Raw genomic sequence first — 23,832 nt, forward strand, 5'->3', positions numbered from 1 at the left:
CTGTTTCCCCCAGAGACAGAGACTCACTATCAGGACTGCATTTTTCAAGAAGCTTCTCTAGACACTTTTGGTACAGCCAGTGCCAGAAGATCCACACATGGGATCCACACATAGTGCATCACTTTCTTTAGCAGTACGACGAGCACAATATACCTAAACAAAAGTAGAAAAGAAAATGATCCTCTTTTTAAAACTTCTTTAGTCAAATAATCAGCACCTTACTATAAAAACCTGCCCTAACCCTTCCTGTTCCTCCTTGTTAGGACTAAAATCCCCTAAGACACATTCTCAGAAACCCTAAAAGACTGGAGGATGGAAGGCTACAGCCTGGTCAGAGACTCTGAGACTCAGTTGAGAAGCAGCACAGCCATGTGTTCCCAGATTGCCTTTCTTCCTCTCCTACATCATCCTCGGGATGCTGGAGAAGTCCATACCACCCACAGTATGCACAACCCCAAGGGGAAAGGACAGCTTTACAGACCCATACCTCAGCTAGACACTAAAGGAAAAGCTGCTGGTCCCTCCCCACATCGCCAGTGAGGCTGGGCTGAGTAGGGAGCACTCTCACCCCACATACAGAGCGAGAGAGCAAATCTGTACGCTGTTCCCATGTTGAGGCACTGTCCACAAAAGTGGAGCAGGAAGCGGACTTTCCACCCTCACACAGCCCCAGTGAGGTAGGTAAGTAGGAGACGACACAGGTTGGTGCCCTACTTTTTCTGAGTGCTGGTAACAAAACCAATGTGGAGCTAAGTTAATTCTATCTAATAGTAACAAGGAGAAACAATCTGGTAAGAGTGGATGCTGCAGCCCCTCCTGCCCCTCCACACCCAAACACCAGAGTCAGCAGACCTACACCCCCACGGTACCGAAAACTAAAATAACCAGAATAAAAACTCACTGACAGTCTGTAGTGCATTGGAGACAACACCAGAAGGGATTAGTGAATCAGAAGAAAGCAAATCACATGGAGAAGAAACTGTTTGAATAAATAGTGCTTGAAAATTCTACAAACTTAGTGCTAGACTAAGAGTCAAGAGCCTCAGGACACTGTAAGTAAACCCCAAGGAGAAGTCAAATCCACACCAAGCCACATCCAAATCTAACTTGGAAAATTAAAGTCTTGAAAGGAGCTGGAGAGAAAGGACATGTTAAGTGAAAAAGTCTCTAGTGTTATGCTAGCAGGTTTCCCATGGGGAGCTTTACTTGACTCTTATTCTGGTTATTTTAGTTTTCAGTTCTGTGGTTTCCATTTGGTTCATTTTTATATTCTCTATTTCTCTGCTGAGTTGCTTATTTATTTGCATAAAGAATTCATAATTTTTTACTTCTGGTTAAAATAAATTTGACTCCTTTATAATTCCTCCATCTGAGTCATCATGTATTGTCATCTTGCAGAAAGAACTAACAGATTACATTCTTAACAGAAATAGAAAAACAAATCTAAAATTCCTGTGGAATCACCACAAACCCCAAAATGCCAAAGCAATCCTACGTACAAAGAGCAGGGCGCTTGGGGAAGCTGAAGCAGAAGGATCATGAGGTTGAGGCTAGCCTGAGCTACATAGGGAGGCCTTGTCAGTGGATCATGGATTTAAATGTGAAAAACGAAACTTATAGGAGATAACCTCTATAACCTTGGGAAGAGTGAAGAGTTTGTATGACCGTGAGGATAGCAGGCACAGAAACCAAGCTGGACTGATGAAAAGCCTTAGAAGGCAGTGAATGGAAGAGCAAGCTACCGAACAGTACAGCTCATACTTCAGCAGGCAAGCCACACTCTGATCAGCCTCACGTCTGACCGAGGTCTTTTACTAAAAATATATAGTCCTCAAAGCTTGAAAGCTAAACAGTGTGCACACCAACTACAACATGTCAAAAGCTGAGAGCAGATCTTTCAGCAGCGAGAAGATGCCGATGGCAAGCCCATCCCGCGATGTTCAGCATTAGCCATTGGGGAAAGAGAAGTTTAGCCATGCTGATATACCTACTATTGCACTCACATTTAGAAACTGGCAATAGGGGCTTCAAGGGCACATACCAAAGGGAAGATATATTCAAACCTGCAGTTGCATCTATGTGTGTCCAGTAGAAGTGGAAGCTTACCTTTACATGTAAGCCTGCTTATGAGCATTCATAGCAACACTTGTAGTGTACAGGAACAGAAAGCATGTTCTAATGTTTTTTTTTCCCCTGTGAGGTAAATATTGAAAACAAACTGGTTTGTCCATCCAGCCAACTTGTACTATTCAGTGAAGGCAGAATTGGGGGTGGGGATACTGGAGAGATGGCTCAGCTGTTCAGGGGACCTGAGCTTGGCTCCCAGTGCCAGTGTTGGGTGGCTCATAACTACTTATAACTCCAGCCCCAGGGGATCCAGTACCCTCTTCCCAGCACCTAGACTCATACATGCACATTCCCACACACATATGTACATAATTAAAATAACTTTAATAAGGGGCAAGCAGGTGGGTTATTGGGACATGGTACAACCTAGATGTCTCTCAGGGAAGTGCTTAGTAAAAGCAAGTCTCTTTCAAGGAGTTATATGTTATAGAATTCCTTATGTGCAACATCTTTTAAAACATTTTTCATAGCTAATAGGATTTCAAGTGTTCCCAACTCAAAGAAATGGCACAGATGCCCATTGTTATAATCTGATCACTATTCATGGTATGTATGTGTTGAAATGTCACACTGTGACCCGTAAATAAACACAATTTCTTTATGTTGATTAAAAATAAAAACATGGGGGCTGGGAGCTGTTCGGTCATGTGTGTGCCTTGCAAGCATGGGGACCTGAGTTTGAACTCCAGGCCCTACCTGAAAAACCTGGGTATAGTGGTACACACTTGAATCCCAGCACTGGGGAGGGAGAGACAGGAGGGTCCCTGAGGCCTGCTGGCCATCAGTCTACCCTAATTGGTGACTCCAGGCCAGGGAGAAACCTTGTCGCAAGGTGGTAGATGGCGTTTCTGAAGATGACACCCGGGGTTGTATTCCTGCCTCCATATATGTGCTGTGGCACACATACTACATGCCCACACTCACAGACATGTGCTGCGGTACACAGACTACATGCTCACACTCACAGACATGTGCTGTGGCACACACACTACATGCCCACACTCACAGACATGTGCTGTGGCACACATACTACATCCCACACTCACAGACATGTGCTGTGGCACACACACTACATCCCACACTCACAGACATGTGCTGTGGCACACACACTACATGCCCACTCTCACAGACATGTGCTGTGGCACACATACTACATCCCACACTCACAAACATGTGCTGTGGCATACACACTACATCCCACACTCACAGACATGTGCTGTGGCACACACACTACATCCCACACTCACAGACATGTGCTGCAGTACCACACTACATTGCCCACACTCACAGACATGTGCTGTGGCACACATACTACATCCCACACTCACAAACATGTGCTGTGGCATACACACTACATGCCCACACTCACAGATATGTGCTTTGGCACACACACTACATCCCACACTCACAGACATGTGCTGTGGCACACACACTACATACCCACACTCACAGACATGTGCTGTGGCACACATACTACATCCCACACCCACAGACATGTCCTGTGGAACACACACTACATGCCCACACTCACAGACATGTGCTGTGGCACACATACTACATCCCACACTCACAGACATGTGCTGCAGTACCACACTACATGCCCACACTCACAGACATGTGCTGTGGTACTCATACTACATGCCTGCACTCACATACATGAACATGCTCATACACTAAACATGAGATTTTAAATTTCAAATTTTAAATATTGAAATATTTCATACAAAATACTTTCAATTTTTCTTTTCATAATTACCTTCACTTAAAACAGGCAGTGTTTTCAGCCTTCTGATCAACTTATTTTGTGTACTAGAAGAAGCTTTCTTTGGACTCAGGGTGCTTTCTCTTTGAACTGATAAAAATTTTAAGAGAAATATATTCAATTGAATTCAGATTTTTTTTAAAAACCCTAGTGGTTTTCAGTTTACTGTGACAAACTTAGTTCATTATACCAGGCTCCAGAGGAACTGACGGTAAACATGCTGATTGAGGGAAAACGGGTAATTAGCTAGGACCCTACACCCATGTGTCCCGTGTGGACTTGTTGTTAGCTTGCCGTGGCCTGACCACACTCCAGCACCATGGCCCTGCCCCACCATCGGTCTTCAGGAGGCGCTGGCCACCACCCGCGCTGGTGCTAGCCAGGAATGCATGGTCGGTGGCAGCGGCTGCCTGCTGTGAGAGCTGACGGCCTTGTCTGTCCCTCTCAGCCCGGTCAGCCTGACCCTCTAGAGCTTCAGCGACAGCAGCAGGCCAGGAGGAGGGCTCTTGCCAGAAAACGAGCCCAAGAGCAGCTCCGACCACGAACGCCTGAGCCCGTGGAGGGCAGAAAGCATGTGGACGTCCAGACAGGTACGTGGCCATGCCGCTGGCATCATGTCGGCCCGCTGGGACTTAGGTTTTCTTTCCTTCATGTTACTTAGGGATCGTCTGTGCTTGTCGGTCCCTCCCTAGTTACATGGTAGGAAGTCTGTTCAATAAACAGACACACAGAACACATGTTATTATAATGTTGGGAGTGCTAGAAGTAGGGATTTGATGTGATAAAAGAGTTTCCTGACTACTTCATTTTCTCCTAGCCTTTTCCCCGTATTAGATGACTGTCTTAGTTACGGTTGCTGTTGCTACCATGAAACACCATGATCAAAAGCAAGTTAGGAGGAAAGGGTTTATTTGGCCTACGCTTCCACTGTAAGCAGTCCGTCACTGAAGGAAGTCTGGACAGAACTCAGACAGGACAGGGGCCTGGAGGCAGGAGCTGATGCAGAGGCCATGAAGGGTGCTGCTTACTTGCTTATGCCTCATGGCTTCTCTCTACTTGGTTTATCTAGACCAGAAAAAAAAAGTGACAGGAAAGTTCCTCTCTTTGTCTAATTCTTCTACTTTCTGTCCCGGGCAGACTTTCATTATGGGGAGCTAGGAGGCCCTGACTGAATGTGTAAACAGCAAAGGAAGTCCTGAGTGAATGTGTAAATAGAGGAAGCCCTCAGGGAATTTGTAAACAGCAGAGGAAGCCTTGAGTGAATGTGTAAACAGCAGATGAAGTTCTGAGTAAATGTGTATTGTTGACATGGGCACAACCGTGTCAAGGACTAATGCTTCAGACCCACAGGAAATTGGCAAAGCCTTCTACTGGTCTGAGTGTGAATGTTGACAGTGTGCAAGTATGAGTGTTTACAGGTGATTGACCAGTGTGTGCAAATCTAGCAGCTGCAGATTTCTCCTCCCAGATGCTTACCACCTGCGACTGCTTGCCTACAGACGCCTTCTACAGAGATGAGCGACCCACTTCCCACCCCCACCCATGCATCCATAATAAATGTTCTGAGATTCTGGGTTGCTGTGATAGCAGCTGCCACTCCATCAGAGTGGGCACAGCCCACCGGACCCCAGCTTTTCTGTATATGTGTCTGTGTGTCTGTCCTTTCTTCATTCCCTCAATGCCCCTAGCCAAGTTTCTAGGACCAAGCCATGCTGGGCAAGGCATTTCCTGTTGGCAGAGTCTTGGTAAGCTGACAGTACTTGGTGTTTTCCATAGACTGATGTGACTTGAGATTCTCCTATCCAGTGAAGACCATGAGCAGATTCATCATGAAATATCTGAAGAAAAAGCAAAAAGAATAAAGTATACTGCTTCCCCCGCCCTTGAGCCAAGCCTAGAATGAGTCAATGTCAATGTGATTCAGACAACTAAAGGCTTAGTCTTGTCCTAGGTGTGTCAAAAAGCTCTAAACGTGGCCAACACAAAACTGTAAACTCAAAACGTGAGAGGTTTTACTAGTATTTTTTTTTTTTTGTATCTTGATTGTGCAGATCTCAAGCATTAACTTTGTAGATGCCACATGATGTCATAACCACAGAAGACTGGCCACAGAGCTTCATACCAAATGAAATATTAAATGATACAGCCCCTACTTTTTATTTACTGCTGCCTCTGGCCCTTTACCTGTGACTCTCATGTTAAAAAGAGTCTGTGTGACAAGTAACTTTGATCCTTTTTGCACATGAGAAACTGAGGGTGGAGAGCTGTGTCTTGGCTGGATCCTGTGTTCAGCATTCGACACCAGTGTTCAAGTTCTTCATGTGCTGCCACATTGCCCCACCTCATCACGTTATTAATGTGACATTTATTTGTGTCTGTTTCTAAACTATGCATAGAGGGAACACCAAAGAGCAAGTTGGTTTGGTGCATGATTCTTAAAATTCCCAGGCTCTTAGCCCACTTATTAGAGCAAATCCTGTATTTACTAGAGGTGCAACCTCTGACTCACTGTGGGTCCTAGGTAGGCCTTAAATCGAGATTCCCCACCTCAGCCTCCTAAGTGCTGGGGTTGCAGGTGTGCGTCACCATGCCTGGTAACTTAATTCTATTTGTGGTGAGCTGACATTTCAAATATGTGTGTATGCCTAAAATAAACCATAATTAATTGTAAGCCCACTGTACATAATGTTCTTCCTAGAATTATACCTTGAAGAAATTGCTGACCGTATAGTGGAAGTCGACATGGAATGCCAGACAGATGCATTTCTGGACAGACCACCGACTCCACTCTTCATTCCTGCCAAAACTGGCAAAGATGTGGCCACTCAAATACTAGAAGGAGAGGTACGGTACATCCCTCTGGCTTCCCTCTTCCTTCAAAGATGGCATACAGTTAGACTCAGGTAAAGCTTCCCAGATACAAGAGCCATTTCACAATCAAATTCACTCTTTGGATTTCTTTCGAGTTATTACCTATAGTGGTTTTATCCTGTAGTGCCAAGAAATGGTTTTAAGTACACAGTTTTTATTGTTCCTACTTGCAGATTAAAAAATAAAATCATTACAAACATTTTTACACATTCCATTTTGCTTACGGACTTACTTAGTATGTACCTAAGATTTGTACCAAATAGGGAAGACTACTACCCTTTACATAAGAGTCCACTCTTGGTGACTCCACAAGTCACTGTGGAGTATCTACCTTTTATGAAGGTGCTATACGTTTAAAATTCTGGATGACCTTCTCATCTACATGTGGAATGCGTGAGTATGTCTGTTTATGGAACAAGAGGTAATGATGACATGAACAATGACGTAGAGAAGTGAGAATAAAGGAACTTGAAAAACTGTCATTAAGACTGGGAGACAAAGTTCTCGTGTTCAGGCACTGCATAGACAGTTTTGACTGTTAGACAAGAATCACTGCAGAGGGGGACTATTCTTCTTGGTCCTTAGTCAATAAATGTTTAGCAGAAAAAAGACAATATGAAAGTCAAGGGCATTTCCCTTTAGTTTCAGAATTCTATCTTAAAATCAATGAGAATTGGAGTTCATATTGATGAACATAGATTTCTTTCATTATTTTGACTTAGTAGATGTTTGCCTGTAATCAGGACGCTCTTCTGTGTGCCTGGGGGGGTGGTGTTCTGAGAGTGAACACACAGAGTGGTAGTGCAGAGCCTGGCACGGACGACACAGCCACCTCCTCTTGTCACTCACCTCCACTCCTGTACACATTGGGCCCAAGTTCAAATCCTGTTTGCTCTCTCTTGTGTTTCAGCTCTTTGACTTTGACCTTGAAGTCAAACCCATGTTACAAGTTCTGGTGGGGAAGACGATTGAACAGGCCCTTCTGGAAGTGATGGAGGAGGAGGAGCTGGCCAACCTGCGGGCCAGTCAGTATGCATATGAGGAGATCCGGAATATTGAGCTGGCTGAAGTACAGCGGCTGGAAGAGCAGGAGAGACGGCACCGAGAAGAAAAGGTGGAGCTGTCTGTCTGTCTGTCTGTCTTGCTCTTTTCCTCCTCTCTTATTTCTTCGGGAATGAACCCAGGGCCTTCTACCCTTTATGTGTGATATCCAAAGCTGTTCTGTAGCCTTTTGGCTACTTAATACATCACATTCAAGCTTACATATATCATGTATATTGTGATATCATGCAGCTAGTGACCCTTTGAAATACCTGTGAAGAAGACCTATAGTGTTTGTTGCTCAGGTCTCTCCTGTAGATCATAAATTTCTCATGGTTGACTTACATTTTGTAAATTCCACCTTCTGTTAATGTAACTAAGTCAACTTCCAAAAGCTCCCAGTGAAATTTAGGTTCCTATATTACATGTGTCCAAACTGTATGGTGCTCTTAAATACCAAGAGTTTGGAAGGAGCACTGGAGGAAGAAATGCCTTGATTTGCCATCATCTGGTAGCAGAAAGATGAAAGGAAAGAAAGGGGTAGGGTGCTGGGGCTAATGGGGGTAATCAGTTGAGAATGCTCAGTCCTTTTCTTGGTGGTCAGGCTCTGGTTTCCAAATTATGTTTTATGACTCTTCAATAAGAAAGGTTTTATAACTCATTTAATAAAGTGTATCAACCTACATCTAGACAAACCTCTAGTTAATCATACTTAAGGGTCTTTCTGGTATTGACAATGGCTGTCACTCTTTCTTATCCACTGAATAAACAAGAAGTAGTGCCAGAATCCTTAAATCAATGAGAATGGTCTCCCAAAGGGACCAAAGTACTGTGAAGGAAAGTACGTTTTTAGAAAATTCTACTCAATACTTAATCAACTATATTTTATATTTTCTTCCAAAATTACTAATCTTTTACATAAACATAGGACTCATAGTGAGAAATGTTCCTGTGCAGACCTTTGCTTGCATATATTAAATAGACACTGACTGTAGAAGCTATATTAAAATAATAATTTACCAAAAAATATGTCATGAGAAAAACTCTATAAGTCATCTAGATTTGTATATGTTTTTACACCTTGAAAATAGATTACTTGAAATATATATTAAAGCCCCCACTTCTATATAAGCACATAGAAAATCATTCATTAGCTTGATAGATGTTATGTGACCTACAGGAGACAACCACACAAAACAAGCTTTCATGATCTTCAAAGCCATTTCAGCTTTGTCAATCAAAGAGATACTAAACACAAGTCAGACCATTGGCCTGTGTTGTTTGATGGAAGATACCTAAGGATAAAAATCTCATGTTAGTACTACTTTATGATGTTACTAATAAAAATGCATGTCATTTTCTATCATAGTTGTTTTAGACAAAGTCTTCCTGTGTAACCCAGGATAGCATTGAACTCGCCATTCTCCTGCTTCAGTCTCCCAAGTACAGGGATTAAAGGTATATGCCAATACATACAGCTGTCATTATCTTTTTAATAGCATGCATACAGTTAAGCATAGAAATTAGGAAAATGGGTCAGGAGATGAGTTTTACCTTAGGTCCCTTTATTTCTTCATAAACTCAATGCCCACTAATTGCTCATCGCGGTGAGTCCTTGACAGACACCTTCTGACCACTTTCTGCAGCTGTAGACTCCTCCACATACTTAGCCTCACTAGTTCCAGTGCTTGAGAGGACAGAATACTCAGATATCCTCGTGCAATGACATCTTTCTCTTGGCAGGAACGCCGTAAGAAGCAGCAGTGGGAAATTGTACATAAGCACAATGAGACGTCACAGAAGATCTCGGCTCGTGCGTTTGCGCAGCGGTATCTGGCTGACCTTCTCCCGTCTGTCTTTGACAGTCTCAGGAACAGTGGCTACTTTTATGATCCAGTTGAAAGAGGTTTGTGGGGACTCTTGTTAGATTCACTGTTACACTGAGAATATTCTCACTTTCTCAAATGTATTTCAGGTGTACAAGCACTGCCAGAACGTTTTTTTTTTTTTTTGTAGTCCAGGCCAGCCTCAAACTCATGATCCTCCTACTTCCTCCTCTTCCTCCTCCTCCTCAGGGGTGCTGGAAATACAGGTATGTGCCACCATGCATTGCCTCATGACCATTTTTATTTTAAATTAGAATGTTTATATTTCTGAAACAAAAGTCAGTTATAGTTGTTTAAATATTGTTCATTTATTATGATGAAAATTTACTATTATGAAACTTATTGTATCACACCCTCTAAATATGTACTATCATTAGGTAGATATCAAAAGAAAATTTTAAATATTTAAAGTAGTGTATTATAAAGGTGTTGATTTAGGATAGTAGCATCTCTTTATTGAGAAGCAGGATTATATATTAGAAAGAACAATGGACTTGATGTCAGAAACATGAGTTTAGGTCCCAGTTTCATTAGCTTTATGACCTCCAGTTTCCTGTTTGAAATAATGAATTTTTTTAGGAATTAAATCATAAAGTACATGAAATTTTATATATATAGATTGGTTTTATAAGTTCTGTTTCTCTAGAGAGCCTTGACTACCACATATTTTGGCACTAAATGTGGTTCTAGAGCAACTAAAGTATAAGGATGAATTTTTCTAAAAGTATCTGGAACATTCCAGGCAGTTGTGGCGCACATGCCTTTAATCCCAGCATTCAGGAGGAAGAGGCAGGTGGATCTCTGAGTTCCAGGACAGTCAGAGCTACACAGGGAAACCCTGTCTTGAAAAAAGAAGAAGAAGAAAGAGGAGGGGGAGGGGGAGGAGGAAGGAGGGAGTAGGAAGGAGGAAGAAGAAAGTATCTGGAACAAATTTTTCTGGTTGCCAACACATACAGTTACTAAAGCCTCTCTTAGAAGTGTGGAGAGCAGTAGAAACCTGTGATGTGAACTATTTAACAAACTTATCTAGACAAATGCATTTGATTGACCTATTGTAAGAAGCAAGAAATTTAGTGACACTGTATGTGAAACTTTGATAATTTGTGGAAAAATAAGAAAAATGATTGCTAGTTGGTTGCTCCTAGCATCTCTGGATAAATTGGCAAAGCAATGAGTTCCATGATAAAATTAACCAGCTGCTAGCATCTCGGGTGGCGAAGGATAACAGTGAACTCAGTGATAAAATTGGCTGGCTGAAGATGCGTATAAAAGTCTAGAGGTTTCTAAGTATGTGCAGAAGAGAATCTTTCTCCAGCAGCCACGGAGCTCAAGTTGCAGAAAATCAAACTGAAGCCCTCATTAGAACATTGGCCGAATTCAACAAAAAATTTGAGTGCCAGCTTCAGGGTGACAGTGGCTGAAACCCGGGCATTAATTGGTAAAGAACGACATCCTGTACCTTGGGATGGAGATGTGTGGGAGAACCCCACCGAGGCTGAGAACTGAATCTCCTCCAAGGAAGTCTCTGCACCCTTAGCAGAAGATGTAGAAGATGTAGCCTCACTCCTGGTACCAAAATATGTATTAGTCAGGGTTCTCTAGAGAAACAGAACTGATCCATAGACTGAATCTATGTATATAAAAATGGTATTTGTCAGAGTGGCTTATCCAATAAGTAATTTGGTCCATGAGGCTAGATGTCTCAGCTGGTCTTCAGTATACACTGGAATCCTGAAGAAGGCTCTAATACCAGGGATGGGATGAACTTGCCAGTGAGCGTGAGGGCGAGCAGACAAAAAGCCAAAGCTTCCTCCTTCCATGTCCTTTGTATAGGTTGCCACCAGGAAGTGTGACTAGGTTTTAGGTGAGTCTTTCACCTCAAATAATCCAATCAAGGAAAGAGCCCTCACAAATGTTCCCAGCTGCTTCTGCTTTAATTAATCCCAGATGTAATCCAGTTGACAACTGAGAATAGCCAGTTCAGGTGTATTTAGGTCTCAGGTTAACATGGAACTACAGCTCCATTGTTCTGCTCCCATCCTGCCTTTCATTCTAGGTAGTGTGTCAGTCATCTGTCACTGTGACAAGACACCTGGGGTGATCCCCTTAAAGGGATGAAAGATTGATTTCATCCAGGGTTCAGGAATTTCAATACAGATCCATACATAGACATTTGACTCCATTGTTTCTGGGCCTTTGTGGGAAATCAAAGCTGTTACAGTAAAGAAAAGGGACATGGTCCTAATATGCCCTTCAAGAGCACACACTTCCCGAAGATGTACTTCCTCAACTAGGCCCCACCTCCCAACATACCATCACCTGGGAACCATGAACTTTGGGGAAATAGTTAAGATTCAAACCGTAAGAGTTGACCTCTTGCTATTAGTCACAGAGAAAAGTAATATTTGTTTTGGTTTTTTGTCTGTTACATAGTTTAAAGCTTGAAAATAAAAATCTTACCTGAGATATGTTATGTATAATAGCAAGTACTGTATTCTCTCACTCTCTATTATCATCCTATTAAATAGATGCCCTAAAAACCTCCTTGAAACTTTGAGTGTAGATTTAACGGGCAGTCTTGTTGAAGTCTCGCACAGTGGATCGCCCACTGAAGTTGGAGCGAGTGTCTGCTAACAGAAGCGCCTAGTCTCCACCTCATCCGCAGCGCTTTCTAGATGCCCCTTCTCATTTACCCTCTCAGCTGGTCCATTTCCATTGGATTTGGCCTCAAGGGAATTCTCTTTCCCAACAATGCTCATGCCCAGGCTTGTGTCCCACTTGAGTAAGGTTTTCCCAGATCAGCGTCTTCTCTCTGCCCATCTCAGATTATGCCTATGGGTACAGCTGTATTTTGACTCTGTGGAAACCTCATGATTTGCTAACACCGCTTCTGCAGTAGAGGGAAGCTGAGCTGAGCATGTATAGCGAATACAGCCAAAGTTATGCTGTGTGAGGAGTCTGTGTACTGTTTTATGTTGAGAAGCCAGTGCTGCTGAGCAGCACTACATTGGGGAAGCACATACTGTCTAGTGATCTGCAGAAATTGCTTAATGAAATTCTTTATTGCAGATATTGAGGTAGGATTCCTTCCATGGCTGATGAATGAAGTTGAAAAAACCATGGAACACAGCATGGTGGGAAGAACCATGCTTGACAGTAAGTTATTTGATATAAAAGCTGTTTCTAAACTTGTTGGTGGGGAAGAGGAAGTGAGGAAGGAACATTCGTGGTGGTGGTGGTTCTTACACTTGGCTTATCAGTTGTCTTAACAAGGGTGCAGGCTCCACCTCTGTTGTCCTGGGTTTCCTATCACTTCCTCATGTAATACCTTCTGTTGTTGCTTTGTACTTGCTATCCAAAGAAGCAAAGGACGTAACCTGTTCATGCATTGATTGAGAGTTGTTGTGCTAAATTTATGAAGGTTAATGGGAAGTGGCAAAGGCCTAAGCAAGGCTTTCTAGTTGTCTATAAGGAAAGTATGGAAACTGATGACCTCTGAACTTTTCAGTGTTGATCCGTGAAGTGGTGGAAAGAAGGCTAAACAATTACGAGCGTAAGGAAGGCATACAGCCCTCTGCGAGGTCGAATGATGTGTTTGGTGGTGCTGACTCAGCGACAGATCCCTCGGTGAGTTTAGAATTACAGGAGCCAACCATGTCCCAGGTCCAGAAGCCATTTTCAGAGAGAGACTCCACACAGAGAACATCATCCCAAGAGAAGAAGCCCATGGAAGAGGCGGAGCCTTCTTGGCAGACTGACCAAGAGGAATTGAAGGAGTCTGTAGGAGAGGAGCGGTCACAATCAGAAGAGTTCTGGGAGGCAAGAAGCAGCTCGGCAGCTGGTCAGTAATATATAGTCAGGTACTGGTGCGTGTGACCCCAGACATTAGAAATTATGTGATATTTATCCATCAAATCAATTATGATACAAAATAAAACTGATAAAAAAGACACTTCTTCATTTATTTAACAGACTATTCAAAGACCATATGTCATAAGAGTCTTGTCTAATTACTAGTTCCCCATCACTGTCATTTGTAACTAGGAAGTGTATCTTTTCTCACTCGTTCTAATTTCGTGAGTAGTTCCTTTTTGGTAAGTCTCTTATCTCCTGGCAGATAATAGTGCTTTAGGCATGTCTTCTCGGTCAGAAACTACCCCACTCACTTTGTAAAGAATACCTGTGTGCTCCTGAAGGCTGAGCAAAGACCGAGCTCTTGTTTGTGTAAAACTAAGCTCCATCCTCCACCTTCAGTATTTAAGGAAGGCTTACTGGCTGCTCTCGACTGGTTACATTCTTGCTTCTGTCTTTTTCCGCATTTCATCCATAGGAAATGTTTTTTTTGTTGTTGTTGTTTTTTGAGACAGGGTTTCTCTGTGTAGCTTTGCGCCTTTCCTGGAACTTGCTTTGGAGACCAGGCTGGCCTCGAACTCACAGAGATCCGCCTGCCTCTGCCTCCCGAGTGCTGGGATTAAAGGCGTGCGCCACCACCGCCCGGCCATCCATAGGAAATGTTTAGGCAACACCAGTAAAAGCCAACGCCATCTCTCTCCCTCCACGCACATGCCTCCATTGTCAGCCGGCTCAAAGTGCCCAGGCCTTTCATGAGTTATTTAGGAATATTCGTGTTCCAACATTTAGAAAGTATAGGCTTTGACTTTGTAGCTAATAAATGTATTGTTTACATAGTTTATCCTTTACCAAACAGTATGTCTTCTTTCCATACTAGTTTACATAAATTGCTTGTCTCTTTAAAATGTGGCAGGGTGTTGGGTCCTGTAAACTGCTGCTGTGTACACCGGAGTACACTCAGTTCATTCACAATGTTTCCTGCAGTAGTGAAAAGCACAGATGACTTCATCAGTCTTAACTACTACTAGCAATGACTGAAGTCTTGTGAGTCATCAGGCAGGCAGGCGTTTGGTCTAGCCTTAGAATGCTGGAGGAGATAGACTCTGTAGTCATTTGAAATAGTCTGACTTACTTACATATCCACTGTAATTTCTGAAGACCAGTACAAGAATGTGTATGTGATTATAAATATAAATGAGTGTACTCAGTTCCCTGTGTATTAGATCACAACACTGTCTGAACCTCATGGAAACTTCCTGAGTCATGTGATCATGTTTCTATTCCATCTTCCTGTAGTTTACTCAGCCACAGACACAATGGAGTGCCTGCTGTGTTAGGTCTCAAGCAGGAGTACAGATTATTGGTGAAATTATTAAGGCCACTCCACGTAGTTAAAAGGAAGACTTATTTAATGGGTAACTTACAAATGAAGGGATAGGTAGGTCGTGGGGTCTGGGGAAGGTGTATCACAGTCTAGCAGTGTTCTCTGGAGCTCTGCTCGGTCAACCTCCACCTTCCAGGGTCCAGGACCAGAGAGCGAGCTGGCCCATCCCGATCTCGGGTCTCCAGGGTCCTCCTTTGGCCCTGCCTTGTAGGCGTGACAGTTGCTGAAGCCTCAATGGGGGGTGGAACTTCCAGATTAAGGCTGGAATGGCTACCCACTACATCTCCCCCTTTTTGTCTAAATAAGAAGGTTCTAACCTAATACAAGACTATATACAAAGGAATGGTTATCAAATATTGTCCAGGAATAATGAGGAATAATGACCTAGATAAGATGGAACTACAACTAATGCGAACAATATCAAGCAAGAAACACATACTAAAATCCAGAGAAGTATAGAGCATAGGTAAATGGCATGTTACAAAGATCATTCCAAAAGGTGTCCTATCCTAAAGAACCTAAATCTAATACTTAATATGTTCTATCTAAGATAATGTGTGTGTGTATATATATACTGACCTGAGAAGGAATATAATGGTACCTGAGAAATGGTAGATGGATGCAAGCAACTTCTGGGAATCTTGCAAGAGTAGACCAAGACAGCTGGCAGCCTGGACAGTCACCTAATGTTTCTCAGCATTGTTGGTGCATTCAAATTGGCTACAGGCCTAGAGTATCTGACAGACCATTTTCAGAAGCAGGAATTCTGAAAGACCATCTTACCCTGTCTTGGCAGAGTACAGTGGTCGCTTTCCTTGTGTCCCGCTTGTCCAGAAAGGACAGCATTGCATTCGTACTGTCAGCAGTCGAGGCAAGGGCAGTTCTTTGCCCAGTAGGCCATTTTGTGCCAAGAAGACCAACTTCCAAATGGAAATGTCTTAGAAGCCCAACATTCTCTCGGGATCAAATTGATGCTTCCAGGAGCAATTGTGTCTCATGTCAACAGAATTCTAAGTTATTTAAATGCCATATTCTCTAGGTCTATGAAGTGTTTGAAGATTACCTGTCCATCTGACCTATGTATCTGTAAGTCTGGATAACCTAACTAACGTAACTATAGAGATGACAAGCATAGGTGACTATAAATCTATAAGTCTTATCTACCGAAATAACCTAAGGACTAAGGCTTCATGTAAACAAGGTAAACAGTCTATAAGCAAATGTATGGTAAAGAACGATGACTTCAAAATTGTGACAATATACAAGATATTTATAACAGAGGTAGGAATATATAGTGCGATATGCAATATGACAATAATCTTAAATATATATCAATATACCGAATATCCTAGAACATGAAGTATGACAGATATAAATCTACATTTGCATCAATATACAAATATTTCAAATAAGAGTAGAAATACATGTACATTATAACAAATATAATTCTCTATTTGTATCAATATACAAATTATCTTAAACAGGAATATAAAAATAGTTTACATTTGTATCAACGTATAAGAATCCATAACAGTGCAAATTATCTAAGGCTGCTATTTTACTAAATTTGTTTACTAGTATATACAGTAATCTACCATAATATCTTATACCTATCCATTCCATTTCTTCTTTTCTCCCTTTTTTTTTTAGGAGAATACTGAGTCTAATATTTTCTTCCACCCCCCAACCCTATAACCATCATCCATAACCCTGAGAATTATGAAACCTAAGGGAGAAGGGGTGTCGTTTTCTTAGAATTGCTTCCTGCTGTTTAGGATGTGATGGTATCTCTGTTGGGTACTGTGTGAAAACTCAGATAGTTAAATCTCAGTTAGACTAACTGTAGGTTCTGCAGCAAGTCTTAGAGTAATGGGTAAGATTGTCTGAAATTCTGGCAAGAAATGTAGTATGATGATGATTACCATGGTATCATTCTGGATTGGGTAGAGTTGTTGTTGTTGGGGCCCCATCTTCCTTCTGGAGACTTTAGAGATTGCTATTGGAAAAATTTATTTGTTATCAAAATGGAAATTTTGGATTTAAAGAGGACATAACATGTAAGAAAGGATTCTGAGAAATCAAGAGTAAGCATGGAGAGAATTAGAATCTTGAAGACAATGGTCCCTTTTTATTGGTTTCCTTCTGTCCCACACCAGAGGGCTCTTCTGATATGGGACTGAAGAATCTCTCAACCTTTTCTTTTAGCAATATGCTTGGGTTTAGAGAAGGAGTGAGCCAATTCCATCTCCAAAGCCAGCTTGGCTTATAGTTGAATTGGAATCACAACTTTTTTAGATTGATAGGGATATAGATGTTAGACAGTGAGATTTTACCCTGTGTAGATTGGTACCAATAGATTCTTTCTTTCTGCTGTAAACATCCGGATATCCAAGGCCTTATAATTTCTGGAAGATGGGTATTTCCATTATCCTGGAAAGACAAAAACAGAACCCTACCCCAACCTTTGATTATTAAATTTTTCTTACAACTTGTAGAGATGTCACATTGGTGGATGATCTTTTACTTCTCCTCATCAAGGGGTTTTTCCTGTTCAAATCGAATTTTTATTAATTTTGTTGGTATCCATAGCTTTTCTTCTCCTGCAGAAACAAAAGCAAAACCCCTTCCCCAACGTAGAACATATCCAGGTTTCCATTCTGAGGTCAGAACATCCTTGAAATAAACCAGTTGGTTTAACTCAGGAGTTTTGTCTGTCGTCCAATGTCTCTCCACAGCTGTTGTTCCTTTCTCATCAGCATTGAGAAAATTCAAGGTTAATAAAGCACTATGCAATCTATTTCTAGGAGTCATTGTTACCTGTTGCTGTTTATTTAGCATATTCTTTAAAGTTCAGTTGGATCTTTCTATGACTGCTTGGCCTGTGGGATTGTGTGGTATACCTGTAACATGCTTTATATTGTAATAAGCAAAGAAATGTCTCATTTTATTGGAGACATATGCTAGGGCATTGTCTGCCTTAATTTGTACAGGTATTCCCATGATGGCCATAACTTCTAATAGATGTGTAATCACAGAATCAACCTTTTCAGAACTCATAGGAGTTGCCCATTGAAATCCTAAATAGGTGTCAATGGTATGATGTACATACTTTAATCTTCCAAATTCTGCAAAATGAAACACATCAATCTGCCAAATTTCATTTCTTTGTATACCTTTTGGATTGCTCCCTGCAGGTAATGGAGTTTGGTTATAGATGGAACAAGTAGGACATTTTTTCACAATATCCTTAACCTGTTGCCAAGTGATGGAGAAATCCTTCTTCAAACCTTTGCTATTTACATGGTATTTCTTATGAAATTCTAAAGCTTCTAGCACATTACCTATTAGTAACTGATCAATCTCATCATTACCTTGTGCTAGAGGTCCTGGCAGACCTGTATGGGATTTGATATGTGTTATATATATAGGATGTTCCCTCTTTCTGATGATTTCCTGCAATTGTATGAATAATGAAGTTAATTCTGTATTATCAGGAATAAATTCAGCAGTTTCAATATGTAAAACAACTCTCTCTGTATATTGAGAGTCAGTGACTATATTGAGGGGTTCTGTGAAGTCCATCAGTACCATAAGAATGGCATACAGTTCTGCCTTTGACTTTGTACCACTTTACTTAAGTCTCCTGATTTATATCCTGCTTTCCCTGATTTATTTGCATCAGTATAGAATGTGAGGACTCCAGAAATTGGCTTTTGTCGTACAATGTGAGGAAGGACCCATTCAGTCTTCTTTATGAATTCTATTCTCTTGCTTTTGGGATAGTGTTTGTTAATCTCTCCCAAAAAATTACTGCAGGCTCTTTGCCAGTATTCATTTTCTTTCCATAATGATGAAATTTCCTCATTAGTTAAAGGTACTACAATTTCTGCTGGGTCCATTCCTGTCAACTGGCAAAGTCTTAATTTACCTTTTTGAATCAAATCAGAGATCTTTTCTATATAAGTCTTTAATTTCTTATTTGGTTTACATGGTAGGAATATCCATTCCAATATAATATCTTCCCTCTGCATCAAAATACCTGTGGGGGAATGTCTGGAGGGGAATATGACAAGAATGCATTTAAGTTCTGGATCCACATGATCCACATGTGCTTCTTGAATTGTCTTTTCTACTAGAGCCAATTCCTTCTCAGCTTCGGCTGATAATTCTCTTGGACTATTTAATTCTTTGTCCCCTTCTAGAGTATTAGCCAAATTTTGTAGTCCATCTTTGGGTATTCCCATGATACCCAGTAAGTTGGAAATGCTTCCTAATAACTTTTGAAAATCATTAAGAGTCTTCAATCGATCTCTCCTTAGTTGTACCTTTTGGGGTTTAATTTTTTGTAGCTCTATCTTATATCCTAAGTAATTAATAGAATCTCCTCTTTGTATTTTTTCAGGAGCAATTTGCAGTCCCCAGCGAGGCAAACTTTTTTTTACTTCTTCAAACATGCTTTCTAAAGTATCTAACTTTGGATCAGCTAATAGGATATCATCCATATAGTGATAAATTATGGATTGTGGAAACTTTACACGAATTATCTCCAATGGTTTCTGCACAAAGTATTGGCACAAAGTAGGGCTGTTTAACATTCCCTGTGGGAGGACCTTTCATTGATATCTCTTGACTGGCTGAGAATTGTTATAATTAGGTACTGTGAAGGCAAATTTTTCTCTATCATTTTCTTGTAAGGGTATGCTAAAGAAACAGTCTTTTAAGTCAATAACTATTATAGGCCATTCTTTGGGTAGCAGAGAGGGCAAGGGCATCCCAGTCTGTAGGGAGCCCATTGGCTGAATTACTTTATTAATAGCTCTCAGATCTGTCAGCACTCTCCAATTACCAGACTTTTTTTTAATAACAAATACAGGAGAATTCCAAGGGCTGGTAGATTCTTCAATGTGTTGAGCATTTAACTGCTCTTGAACCAGCTGTTCTAAAGCTTGTAGCTTCTCTTTTGTCAAAGGCCATTGTCCAACCCAGACAGGTTTATTAGTTAGCCATTTTAAAGGTAAGGCAGTTGGTACTTCTGGGAGTTCAGCAGTAGTTGTGCTCTGTTTGTATACAGCCTGAATGGTTGGTGACTGTTTTTTATAGCATGTTATGATATTATTCCTAGAAACATGCAATGGTCTGTATTCCTTTTCTGAAAGTGTAGGAATTTTAGTCTGGGTATTCCACTGTTGTAACAGATCTCGGCCCCAAAGATTTACTGCTACATTTGCTACATATAGCTTCAGCCTTCCTCTCTGTCCTTCTGGCCCTATGCATTCAACCCATCTTGAACTCTGTTTTATCTGAGATAGGGTGCCAATCCCTAAAAGTTGGACATCTACCTCTTGAAAAGGCCAATTCGGATGCCATGATTTTGGTGTAATTATAGTCACATCTGCACCTGTGTCTACCAGGCCCTCCAGAACCTGACCATTAATTTGAATTCTAAGCTTTGGTCTTTGTTCATTTATGGAAGTCTGCCAAAATATTTGTTTTGTACTGTTCTTTGTAAACTGTGATCCATCTATCAGAGCTGTTTTAACATCCATTGCAGTATCGGTTTTTACATTAGGCATTGGTTTATTTAGTTGTCCTGGAGAGGAATTTCTTCCACAGTGGCTGGGAATGTTCGTACTACGTTTGATTTGGGAGCCTGCAAGAGGCCCCCTGAGGCATTTCCCGCCAGTAAAGGGTTGCCTCAGATATCTATTTTTGATCTGCACTCACTGGTCCAATGTTGGCCTTTGCCACACCTTCTACATAATCCAGGAGGTGGTTGGGGTCTCATGTTTAGGCTATTCCTAAAAGGAGTATTACTTCTAGGAGTACCCCACGTACAGTTTATATGACCTGGTGTACCACATTTAAAACATTTGGTACCATGGGGCCTTCTTTCACCTTTGGGATTTGTCTCTCCTATCCAAGCCTCATTACTGTAGTTAAGAGACTCAACACCATTAGTATACTGAATCCATTCTTCCAAAGGAGCTGATCTGATCTTTAATGGTGTAAGTATTCTTCTGCATTCTGCATTAGCATTGTCGAAAGCCAAGGACTCAGTTAATACTTTTCTTAATTCTTTATCTGATACAGCTTTTGTTGTAGCTGTGTTCAGCCTTTGTAAAAAATCGGTGAAGGGTTCGTGTGGTCCCTGAAATATCTTTGTGTATACCTCAGTTGGTTTTCCATGTTCTGGAATTTTTTCCCAAGCATTTAGAGCTGCTGTACAGCATAGGGATATTGTATGCTCATCATAAGTGGCTTGTACATTCCTGTCAGTGAAACATCCCTCACCAAGTATTTGATCTTGGGAGATCACAAAACCTCTGAGTTTACCTTGTTCTAAATTTTTTGCCTCTTCTTTCAACCAGCTTTTCCACTGTAACTGCTGGCTATATTCTAGAACAGCTGAAATTAACTGATGCCAGTCATCTGGAATGATTCTATGTGAGGTAGACCACAAATTTAACAGCTGTTTTACGTATGTGGAGTGTATCCCATATGTAACTACTGCTTCCTTTATATTTTTAAAGTCCCTTGTTGAAATTGGTTGTAATGTATATGTTTTATATGGTTCGGGGTGTGTGTCATCTGCTGGCTTCTCATGGATGATAACAGGATAAGCCATTGTATGAGAGCCATTTGGAGATGTTACAACCTCTATGGTCTTGCCCTTCTGCTTATTAGGTCCCTTGTCATATTTACTGAGAGTTTCTTCTAGGGCTTGCAAACGAGCACCTAGGGTCTGTTCTAGGGAGTGAACCTCCTCTCTTGCAAGGGACTCCAGATTTCTCATGGAATCATAGTTTTTATGTTCCTCAGAAACACGTGATTCCATGGACCTTATCTTATCAATTAATGATAATCTTTCTTCCTTATATAGTGTCTGGAGAGTTAGTGGTCTGTCCATTAAATATTCACACTTATTATCAATAAGATCAATTTTCGGTACAAGCCTGTTTTGTAAATCCTGATCAGCAGATTCCAAAGAAAGAATCTTTTTCTGTAAGTCTTCATTGCTATTTTTTAAAGCAGATTCCAGAAAGAGAATCTTTTTCTGTAAGCGTTCATTGCTATTTTTTAAAGCCTTATCAGTCCCAATAATGACTCATCTTTGTTCTTGTTATTAAGCCAGTGTCTGAACACTGTGTGAATTATTACGATGAATGCCAAAATGGTACAGGCCAGATATGCCTTAGGAAGGTCGCATATTTCCAGGAAGATGTCATTCATCATACAGGCAAAAAGCTTTTTAAATTCTTGTGAGGTAATGTTGTCGGCCATATTACAAGAATTACTCAAAATTTGTTAGTCAATTTTAAGGTGTAAAATTATCAAGTACTTTTACTTGAAACAATGCGCTTGTTTGCCTCGCTTACCTTTCGTGGTTTTGGGGGGTGTAGTAGCACTTTTCAACCAGCAGGTGGCGTTGGTACAGCTCCAAAGCAGGGCCTGCTGGCGACCTTGGCTGACCGCAGCTGAAGGCAGGAGTCAAGATGGCAGGAGCCGGAGCCGGCACTCAGGGAGCAGGGGAATGCCTCACTCACAGCAGTTTTTCGCTGGTCTCGGGGCTAAGCTAGGGAACTGAGACCGGACTAGCTGCTCCCTTTTTTGGGAATGGAACCGTGTAGGTGTTCCATGGTTATATGGGATTTTGCAGGCTGGTTTCGGTACCAGTCAGCCAGGGAGGAGGCTGAGAGTGGGAGCCACCCAGGCCTTTGGAATTTGCCCCACGTGAGCGCCAGATATTGGTGAATTAAGGCCACTCCACGTAGTTAAGGAGATTTATTTAATGGCGTAACTTACAAATGAAGGGATAGGTAGGTCGCGGGGTCTGGGGAAGGTGTATCACAGTCTAGCGGTGTTCTCTGGAGCTCTGCTTAGTCAACCTCCACCTTCCAGGGTCCAGGACCAGAGAGCGAGCTGGCCCATCCCGATCTCGGGTCTCCAGGGTCCTCCCTTGGCCCCACCTTGTAGGCGTGACAGTTGCCGAAGCCTCAATGGGGGTTGGAACTTCCAGATTAAGGTTGGAATGGCTACCCACTACAACAGACCATAGAGGCCAACAGTCCTGAGTAAGATGTGCTCCCTTTCTCATAGTCTGTAATGGAGCTGACTCGAGTACATGATAAAAGATCCCCGTCAAAGTTTAGAGTGATTGGCCACAGGCGACAGTGAGTTACAGGACTGCCGCCAGACCCCTAGCCAGGACTCTAACCGAATGTGCTTCCTCCTCTGCCCTCTGCCCTGGGGAGGCACTGACGGCAAATTTGAGGTACTGCGCTGCAGAACTCTAAACATTCACGTCACCCTCGTTATCCACTGCTGGGCTACTTCAGCCATATTAAACAGTCATTGTTGTCATCCTAAAATTTGCAACATACTGATATTAACAAAAAGACCAAAAAACTTGATTAGGGTTGCTGCTAGTTATTTTAATTAAATTTAATAAATTTAATTGTAAAAAGTAAAATTTTATTTTTTTAAATGAAATAATTTAAAATTATTACTGAATTTGAAGCTGACTACTTTCTGCAACTGTTACTATCCTTTATAAAATCTAGTCCATTCAACATTTTACAACAATTTGTTCTTTGACAACTTCCTACTTGTATATAATTCATTAGAATTACTTATACTCCCCACTCTCTTTTATTCTCCCCCCCCCCACCTGCCGTCCCTCTCCTCCTCCCTACAAAACCCTTTCCCAAATCTTTGTCTGTTTTGTTTGTGACCCACTGAGTTTAACCAGGGTCATCTGTGTGTCCGTGGGTTTAGAACTGCCCACTGGAGCCTGCTGGGCTCACCAGTGAGTACAGCAGAACCAAAGACTCCCCTTCTCTCAGATCTCTCAGTAGCCAGTAGTTAGGGGCCCATGACTCCTCTCTTCATGACTGTTGACAGGGCCTGTC

General features: G+C 41.6%; 1 protein-coding gene across 4 annotated transcripts in view; it reads left to right on the plus strand.

Annotated features, from left to right (window-relative positions):
* The window catches only part of Rsph3 (radial spoke head 3), a 61,985-nt gene that overhangs the window by 23,044 nt on the left and 15,109 nt on the right, over nucleotides 1-23,832 (plus strand). For 2 of the 4 annotated variants that reach the window (XR_008221153.1, XM_052750873.1), the window contains exons 3-8: nucleotides 4,338-4,479; nucleotides 6,588-6,733; nucleotides 7,671-7,874; nucleotides 9,545-9,707; nucleotides 12,757-12,843; nucleotides 13,196-13,314. Coding sequence is in view for 3 of the 4 variants with exons in the window: in XM_052750873.1 (XP_052606833.1) it covers nucleotides 4,338-4,479; nucleotides 6,588-6,733; nucleotides 7,671-7,874; nucleotides 9,545-9,707; nucleotides 12,757-12,843; nucleotides 13,196-13,314 (861 nt within the window). In the remaining variant the exon portion in view is untranslated. Of the gene's footprint in view, nucleotides 1-4,337; nucleotides 4,480-6,587; nucleotides 6,734-7,670; nucleotides 7,875-9,544; nucleotides 9,708-12,756; nucleotides 12,844-13,195; nucleotides 13,638-23,832 lie in introns of those variants that run through there. The other 2 variants (XM_052750871.1, XM_052750872.1) reach the window with 2 other exon arrangements.

This window comes from Peromyscus californicus, unplaced genomic scaffold, assembly GCF_007827085.1.
Source record: "Peromyscus californicus insignis strain IS unplaced genomic scaffold, ASM782708v3 Scaffold_22__1_contigs__length_63687245, whole genome shotgun sequence".
NCBI classification, from domain to species: Eukaryota; Metazoa; Chordata; class Mammalia; order Rodentia; family Cricetidae; genus Peromyscus; species Peromyscus californicus.